We start from the raw sequence: 9,622 nt of genomic DNA on the forward strand, positions 1-9,622 counted from the left end.
TCCAGTTTTGCACTCTCTGATTCCAACATTTCTTCACTGGAGTATGAGAAGTCTGGATTCTTCATCTCCATTTGTGCACCCTCTGCTTGATTGTTTTTTTCAGTGGAAACAGCAGGGTGATCCATATCTACTGCTTTATTTACAACTGAACTTTTCTGTCTTTCTTGTTTTTCTGTGCGAACAGCATAGGAAATGCCAAGGTACTTGGAATCTATCTTTTCAGGAATATGTGAATTTAGTTTAACTCCTTCCTCCTCTGTTATTTGAGTGGAGAAGTCTTGTTCTGACTCTGTTTGCTTCTGTAAGTGAACATTTTGAATTTCTGGTATTGGGGTCCTTTGACTCTCCGTTTTTTTAACGGAATACAATGGACCTGAAAGATCAGTTTTTGACTGTGCAGTTGCTGATGAGTGACTCTCTGTTTCTCGCTTCTCTGTTTCATCTACAGAATGTGGTAAAAGCACATGTTCAGACTCTGATTGTGCAGTTTCTGATGACTGAGGAATAATATCCTCCTGTCTTGTTTTGGATAGAGTGGAATATCTGAATTTAGCTGATGGAGCACTAGGTAAGTAAGACTGAACTGCTGACTTCTGTATTTCCTTCTCAGGATGTTTTGATGCAGATGCTGTAGGCAAAATAGGTTCAGTGCCTTGTCTATCTAATTCATTAACAGAATCTGCTGAAGCAGGCTGTGGTGCTGAACTGGCCTGAGTTTCCTGCTCCTGTGGTTCATCCAGAAGATCTGATGCTGTCAGCAGTGATTGGTCTGTTTTCTTGTTTGCAGTTTCAGCTGAAGGAATCAGCACTTGTTTCTCTGATTTGTCATCAGATTCTAATGCAATGGATGTTGACTGCTCTGTTATTGCCCCTTTGGCCACCGGTGAGTAGGAGAAACTTTGCTGCTTCCTTGCTTCTTCAGGAGGGCAGGACTTCAGTGACTGTCCTGATACCTCATCTGGAGGCTCCAGTAGAGATTGTTTGTCTTTTCTTTCTTTATGCTGAAGAGTTGTTTTTTCAGCAGAGCTTGAAAATTTGTTTGGTGTATCTTTCATTTTAGTAGGTTTAATATTTTGAAACGAAATATCTTTATTAGTACGTTGTTTTTCAAGATGTGTTGCTGAAGAATAGCTTTGATTTGAATGTGTTTCAGATTGCTGCCTTTGATTCCTTCTTCTTTCTGATGGGGTTTCAAGATTTCTGCTTATCCTCTGGAAAGGTCTTGGATGTGTTGCTTCCGAAAATGAACGGAACTGTTGCAATCTTTCTTTTACTGATGTATCTAGGAAGTGTTCAGAGTCTCCTGAAACTGAGCTCTTTCTTTGGATTCTAGCTTTCTCTAGTGTTTCAGGGACTGGCCCAGTTCCTCCAAAAATTGAGTTGAACAGCTGGATTCTAGCTTTTACTGGTCCTCCAAGGATCGGCCCTACTTTTCTCAGTCTGCTTTCTCTAAATATTGATCTTATTGGAGCACGTTTTACTGGTTCTTCTGCAATGTTCTCCAGATCTTCTTTGTCATCCAACATTTCCTCATCTGTATCTCCTGTTTCCATCTGCTCAACATTTAACACTGAGCCCTGCACATCTCCTAGAACAGTTCTTGGTTCTTGTCTCTGCATTCCAGAAGAGTCACGTTTTTTGTTGCCCTGGCCTCCTTTCAGAGTTGTAGGCAATGGCACCCTATTTGAAGGTTTACGCTTCCTTTTCCGAACAATTTTACCTTCATCCATAATAAAGATAACTTTTCCTGGAGGAGAACCTACTGGTGAACTTTCCATACTGTAAAGATCAGAAGTTGTACTAGTTTCCGAGGTCCAGGGAGTAGAACATCTGCTCGAGCTGGTTTCCCAGGTTATTCCACTATCTTCACTTTGAACTGTTACCATAGAAAAGGAGGGGTTGGTCATGATGTACTGCAGCTTGGGTTTCACATCTTCACTTTGGATAAGATCTTTTAAACTGAAGAAAAAAAAAGAAAGAAAAATAAAAAAAGAAAAAAATGCCATAAAATCACATAGCATCAAATTACCGCTGTGAAATCCAGTGCACTTAAACAATAATGTTTTTCAAACTTGCAAAAATACTGCATGTGCATATATTTTGAAACACAAGCAGAAGCAAAGTCATATTTAATCTGATGAATGTACTGTAGAAACTTTTTTCTAAATGTTCATGTTGCAAGATGAGTTCAATGAAGGAGAGGTGTTTAAATGCTCTTGACAATGCAGGAAAAACAGCCTTTGATCTGACCTTGATTTGCCAGTGTGAGATTGAATGGATTCTGGGGCTATTCTCCAGTGCCTGATTATCTCACCGTATAATTTAAACCTTGCACTAAACATTTATAAGATACTGTCAATATTTTAATAGCATCCACAATTGCTTTGATATAATGTGCAAAGGAGTAGCAAATCCAGCTCGTTACTGTCTTCACCTATGTTTCATTGTCTAAGCACTCTACATATTTAATAAAGTAATTTAGAATATGTTCAACAATCTAAATATTCTGAAATAATGTTTTATAAAGCTAATGTTAAACCTTATGATATGCATGTGACAGTACACTGCAATTAAATCTAGTCTTATTTTAAGAAAAAATGGAGAAATGTTTTCTGAGAAGCTTTGGAAAAAACAGTCTTAGAAATAAGAACATAAAAAATAGCAAAAGCAATTAAAAAACATTGAAACATGGTGCTATTTTTTTTAAAAAAAATCTTACTAGGGTTGCAACAGTTACTTTGAAAAAGCATAGAAAAAGTGATCATAACACTCAACTCCATATTCCTTGAGTAGGTAGTTCATTGGGGGAAATTGTGTTAGTAGCTGAGGGCAAGAAATGCAGGGTACCTGCTGGAAGAGACAGAGGCTTCAGCAGAGCAAAGCTGGTGAAGGAAGGGTGAACTCGGTCACTCCCATAGAAGGGTGCAAACCTATGGCTACACAAAGCCCCCCTGTATGTGATTAGGATGGAGTGCTTAAACAAATGTGAAGAAGTCTGACTCCTGACCACGGGCTCTGAGCTGCAGCACCTGGCTGACTGACTGCTGCAAGTGATGACCCAAGTGATGACCCAGCTATGACCACGAGGGTGCCCAAGGCAAAGGGAATACAGGCGTGGAGCTCTCAGCACTGCTCTGCAGGGGACTGAGCAAATGCCAGGAGGCTAAGGTCTCTGAGGGAGGAGAAAAGGAAATTCTGCAAAGGCATCATCTCTCCATCAAGCGCACTTTGCAAACCATAAAGCATTCGTAAAGGTCACTCAGCAAAACTGCTCACTACCTACCAGAAGGAAAAAAAGAAAAAAATAAATAATAATAAAAAAGAATTCTAGTACTGCTAATACTTCTAGCACTGCAGGTGTTACCTTTCTCTAACTGGGAGAATTTGCTCCTAAGAGCAAAAGAGCTGCCCTGGGCTGGCCCATGCTGAGGTTCATGCAGATTATATCCCATCTCTGATGTGCTTGGTGCTAACCAAAGACTGAAGTCACCCATGGGACAGAGCCTGACCAGTGGGACAACACAGTGTTGAAGTCCAGTGACAGGACTTAAATCCAGCTGTGGTGACTGGGCTGACCTGAAGGATGTGCTTAGCAGGACAGCTTGGAATAAAGCCCAGAGTTCAAGTCTGACACTACAATGACCAATAATCATGTCTTAGCCGTAAACAAAGCAAAGCAAAACAAAACAAAACAAAAACACCAAACAAACAAAAAAAGCAACCAACCAACCAACCAAAACAACAACAACAAAAAACCATAATGCAATACTGAGCCCACAAAACCAAAGCAAAACCAAAACAAAAGCACAGCATATACAGCTGTTTACCTGCCTAGGTGTGGTACTCCCTAGCAAGGCTAGCTTCATAAGGTAAGATTTATAGCGTGGGAGAACAGACAAAGCAAACAAAACCTACGTAAGTTTTGCTGCTACCTCTTCCTTTGCCAGTTTCATGATTTGGCATTGGGTTGACTTGGGCATAGCATAAGCAAATAAATAAATAAATAAAATCCATAGCATTACTACTAAGGAAGTACATTCAGGTCCTATCTGAGTCCACAATAACAGAAGCATAATCTTTTTATAGATTTTTCAACTTCTGAATAGCCCTCATATATTTTTTAACCTTCTCTTCTGCACTGGAGTTATTAAATAAAATCCCACACAGAATAGAGCAGCTCTCCCACTTCATCTGGTATTAGTCATTAAGAACAGGCTGCCCTGGCCCTGCCTATGCGAAGAGCTTCAATTATTCAAGTCATCCTCTCTTTCCCAAAGTTGCAGTCACAGTCCATCTTCCTCTACAGCGCAATAGGCTGGTGCTTTGTATTTTTTAAGCCAGAATGAAAGACATAAAACTCAAGCATTTTCATCCAATATACTTCCAAATGCTCCTCTAGTTTTCTGTAGAATTTGTATGCTGTACAGCAGTAGGCTTCTAGTCACTGGACATGTCTGCCATTGCAAAAAGACATTCCCAATGTTCCAGGTGCATAAATAGAGATGTGAAAGTGCTGACATCCAGGGAAAAAAGACGAGGCTGCTTTTTTTCCACACAGACATTTCACACCCAATCTTGCTGGCAAATCAGTCAGTCTGTTATTTCCACACTAGGACTTTGGCTCAAACCTTCTATAGTTCTTGAAGACACCAACAATCTGTTTTGTGCTTCCTGTTGTAATAGCCCAAACCCCAGAGATTTCTTATCTTCTCCTTCTGCTTCTCGCAGTCTCCTGCCTCTCACCACCACTTGCATGCTGTGCCTGCTGGGATTTCAGATTTTTAGCCCAGTGTGGCAGGCTGGGCACGTGCTCCCTTGCGTATCATGCTGGGGAAGACTTTTTGCCTCCCCGGATGCCAGAGCAGCTGGGTTCAGACCCAGAAGAGTCTCTGCTACACCATTGACATTAGAGAGAAGCACTGCCAGCCCATCAGCTTTCTACAACCCTCCTCTTCACTTCAGACCTCGTCACTCCTGGTACAATCAGCATTTGTTGTTGTGCTGCATGACACCTCGCAAAGCGAAAGCAACCAGGATGACACAACTGAGCTGTCAAGCTGTGGCAGTGGCCTGCACAGCCAAGGTCTCATTTCCTAAAGGCTCCTACCACAACTCTGCAGCACAGTGCAAGGAGAAAAAAAATGCATGGGCCAACTTCCCATCCTACCTGAAATAAACATGTTCTTTTTCTGTGATTTTGTTCTGCACATTCCTGCAGTCTCTGCCTTTACCATGCTCCCCGTTTCTCAGCTGTGTCTCCCTATTGCTCTGCATTTCCTAGGGCTATAGCTCATCCATTTCCTTCTGCAGGGTAAGAGAATTAGTCACTACCAAAATTCATTATTTTAAACCCAGCCTTTCATATATTAGCCTACTGTTAACTTCATATATTCCTGTGGAATGACTACTTCGTTTAAAACTGAAGGGAGGGAGAGGGGGGAGGGGAGAGGGAAAAAAAGAAAAAAAAAAAAGTTTTTGCCCCATTAACTGGCCTTTTTAGGTCATCACTAAATAGATTAAGAGTCCCACACCCATTTCAGCTACCTGGAAACACATATAAATTGACTGCAGAGCCCTTATAACGTAAGCCCTGTCTACAGACACATGCTGAGACTTTCCCACTGCAAAAGGAAATCAGTTGGGAAAGTTATGAGAGGCAGAACTGTCACGTAACAGTTAGAGGCTCAGGTGTTCTAGCAGGTACACAAACCACTTGGGTGCTATCTTCCCCTAGCTAGACTGTAATCTCACAGTTACCAACACAAAAATTAAAATCTACTCATGTTTGCTGTTTGCCTTAAAATATAAAACAAGTGATTTGAAAATATTTTTGCTATTTAAATGATTTATTCTACATGGAGCTAGAAAAGAAAGACATCTGTTGAGAGCCTTCAGTCACAGACAGCAAAATGCCCAAAGACAAGAAAATATTGCATGAACCTTCTGAAGATCAATGGGTTATTTATACCGACCAGGATGTGATGCCTTATTCCAGCTTTATATTGGCTTCTGTGTTAGTCTCACATCTTGCATAACAAACTGTGATAGGAAACCAAATTGTTTACAGATTACATTAAATAGCTTAGTAAAACCTGAACTTTTCTGCTTTATGTGCAGGCATCATAATCCTTGGGCAAGCCATAAGCTCTGCTGCAGCTTTATGCATTTTTTGAACACTCTAAAGAGACTTATGAGTTAAGCGGTGCATTTCCAACAGAAAAGCACTTTCTATCAGAGAAGTATTATTTTCTTAGTCCTCAGAAGTGCCCTCAGTAACCTACGGGGGTCTGATAGCTGGCTGGCATTTTACCTGTGCTATGGAAGGGAAACAAAACCAAGCCTTTACCCTGGCATGCCATCAGAGCCCTGTACACAGACACCTGCTCACTGCTCAGGCAGCCGGTGGGGATTAACAAGACACAGAAGCCAGGCTTCTCTGCTGGAAGGGGCACGCATGAAGAAAGCTGCAGCAAAAAATGTGCCCACCTCCCTAAGTGCTGCAAAGGAACACATGTGGAAGTGGTGCATGTCAGCCAGGGCTCGTACAGTGACATGAAGGGAGCTGGGGAACACCAAGAATCTTCTGCTTCACTCCCTGAAGCACTTCCCGACCTTGGCCAGCCGTTGTGTTGCATAACTCTTTTATAAAATAGGAATGAGAATATGCGTGCTCGAAAGATGGAAATAGAAGGAGCCAATGGGGAACTTCCCGCTGACTGCAATGTTGCACAATCAGGTGCCATTCAACTGCATGTAAAGGAGGAACCCAGAAACGGCAGAGAGGCTGGGGCTGTTAAAAATAAATCAGTGACAACAGGGGCCAGGACGAGCTGTCTTCAGCCAAGTTTGCATATTGGTTACATCTACTCTCAGCTACATTTTCAAAACACCAGAAAATTATGTTCTGCATCCGGGGCTTTAAAAAACGTTTGTCAACCAGTAACTGTCTTACAGACTCAGCGAGTACAAGGAAGGGGCTTCGCCCTGCTGTTCTTGTTAGCCAGTACTTCCCAGGAATTTTGCCCAGGCAGTAAGCATAGCAGAAGGCTTTAAACCCCACTAGCACGCTGACATTTGCAATAGCAAAATTTAGGCCGTTAAAGAATCCATTTTATTTAACTTTAATAAGCTATTTCTGAGTGCCCAGTGCAGTTACTGTATCTGTGCCAAAAACAAAATTTTGCATATCAATTAGCCTAATTAAACTAATCAAATGGAGTTATATACTCAGTTACCACTGGGCACAGCTGTTAAAGAACTCACTGGTAGACTCTGATCTCTCTTATTAGTAGATGGTTAAGGGTAGGTATGAACTCTGGAATTTGTAATGTAACTGACTGCTAAAGGGAATGATTTCTGTGATTCAATTAAGCACTGCAATGCAACGTCTGAGCTTTGGTTGCAGAGGCTGCTAGCCAGAAGCAAGTCGCAGCTGTGGGGAGCTGCAAACGGGCACCTGAGGAGAAGTCGTCCTCCCATCATGAGCAGTAAATAGCTGCAGTGCTACGTACAGACATGTATTTCCATTCCTTTAATGGAAAAGTTAGCCATTCCTACTCGTGTTGTGTTCTACAATTTGAGTTTTGTTATTAGCCATTTAATTGCAGATAGCATTAAAAAAGAATCCAAGCTGTTGTGTTTTAACTGTCTGCAGTGAGTAGCTCCAGCTTCAGCTGGTTTTCTTGTCAGGTTACAGCTACGCGCAGGTGTAAATACCATTTATAGTCATGTAACCCCTCTCACTGCCAGTGTGGACCCGAGTTAACGTGTCCCTTGGGAGAGAAAAGCAGCATTACCTACAGGAGGCCCCCCCCCCCCCTTTTTTTGGAAAACTAGCTCTTCATTCTCAGAGTACAGAGCTTTTCCAACTCTCCGGAGCTACCTTTCTCTGTTTAAATTTCACCCCTGCAGGTCTCAGGGTGGTTTAGGCTGCACAGATGCTGTCCCACCACCTCTCTTCGGCCATCTCTTTCTGTCCCACTGAAAATGAGAAATGCTTTGCACTGTTACACTCAGAGCAGTTTCTAAATGCAGGACAGCTCCACAGCACTTTGGTTTGAGGACCTGTATGACCAAAATTTCTTACAGAAGTTCTTTCTGAAAATATCTTGAACTGTCAACAGTAACGTTATCGGTTCTTCCTAAAGCATGCACCCCAAACTGGTTGGCTTTGCTCAAGAAACCTTGCAGCCTGGTACAAAGAGGTGGCCTCTCTGACTCTTTATGAAAGTAACAGCGTTTGCATGGCCAAAGAAGACGTTAGGGTGAGTCGAGCTGCAGACGCCCCCGCATCCAGCGTGGGACCAACACCAAGCACTGTGTGCTGGGCCAAGTTCCCTCTCCTTATTTTCCTCATGGTAGAAACGTAGTGTTAGGACAAAAACAGCTTCCATGCAAGAGTTAAAAAATAAAAAATAAAAAAAATAAACACCTCATTCCATCCCAAAAATCAGCCTCACAAATCCTGATTGTTAGTGGAGAGTGTGTAGAACAAGTTTTTACTTTTTTGAGAAAATAAAGGACTGATGAGGGAGGGATGGGAGCGAAGGCAGAAAAAAGGAACAGATTTAAATGCACCATTATAATATTTGACCGTTTTCTCTCTGACAGGCAAATCTCCAACACGTCTCAGATCGAAATGTGACAAAGAGTCAGCCAGAAAGGGAGGAGCAGAGGGAGATGCCACTTGAGCTGGCATGCCAGAGGCTCTTTAAATAGAAAATCTTTCAGGGAACTCAGAGCCGGCGCTTGCTGCACAAAACCTAATTACGGCCATCCCCACCCAAAACACCCCCCACCTCATATCTGCAGCAATCAAAGAGCCCCTGCAGCAGTGGGAAGGGGGAAGAGGGACTGAACCGGGCCTAGGCCCAAACCCTTGCCTCCACTGGGCAGTGCTGTCAGGCGAGGCTGCCAGCAGCCCCGAGGCTGCGCAGCCACAGGGGAGGTAGTACCTGTTAGTCAGCTCCTCTGCTTCCTCTGCATCCACGGCCTCTTCTTCCTCCTCCTCCTCTTCCTCCTCCTCCTCCTCTTCCTCTTCTTCTTCATCCTCTATGAAGGAGGAGGTCTCAGATGCCCGGTCGCACTCGGCGCCGCGGTACCCCTCCATTCCCCTTCTAGCTCAGGCCCTCGACGGTGATTTTTACCCCCGACCCTGTCCTCCCCAGGGTTGCCTGAAGCAACTGTCATCCCCAGCAGCTCTCGCTTCTCCTGACTCAGGGCAGTCTTTAAATAGAGGCAGCGAAGTTGCAGCACCGACTCGCTGCCGGTCCCACCCCGGGTCCTAGCACCAACCGGGTGCCAGGGCATGTGGCAGAGGCCGACAGCCGGCTGGCCGCACGCCGCCCCAGAGGCAAAGGCCACGGGCTGGGGAACGGGGCCCAAGCCCCAGCCAAGAGGCTCCAAGCGGGTCTTATTAAGGATCTGGAGGGCGGGGGGAGGCACAAACAAAGCGAGCATTTTCTCGTGCCCCTGCAAAAAAAAGGTGTTTTTAGCACGCCCAAATGCTATTTCCAGCACGGAGCCCAGCTGGGGACATGTGGTGGCTCAAGGCAAGACCTCGTGGAGCTAGAGAGGTCACAGGAGATTACCTGGGGGTGAGACTTGGACGTGCACCTTTAGT

General features: G+C 43.7%; 1 protein-coding gene across 1 annotated transcript in view; it reads right to left on the reverse strand.

Moving 5' to 3' along the window:
• Positions 1 to 9,208, reverse strand: part of CMYA5 (cardiomyopathy associated 5) — a 45,031-nt gene extending 35,823 nt beyond the window's left edge. The window contains 2 exon segments of the mRNA XM_035309994.1: positions 1 to 1,959; positions 8,955 to 9,208. The exon segment at positions 1 to 1,959 is cut by the window's left edge and continues 1 nt beyond it. Coding sequence (XP_035165885.1) covers positions 1 to 1,959; positions 8,955 to 9,109 — 2,114 coding nt within the window. The 5' untranslated portion in view covers positions 9,110 to 9,208.
• Between the last annotated feature and the right edge of the window lie 414 nt (positions 9,209 to 9,622).

The sequence above is a fragment of the Oxyura jamaicensis genome, chromosome Z (genome assembly GCF_011077185.1).
Source record: "Oxyura jamaicensis isolate SHBP4307 breed ruddy duck chromosome Z, BPBGC_Ojam_1.0, whole genome shotgun sequence".
NCBI lineage: Eukaryota > Metazoa > Chordata > Aves > Anseriformes > Anatidae > Oxyura > Oxyura jamaicensis.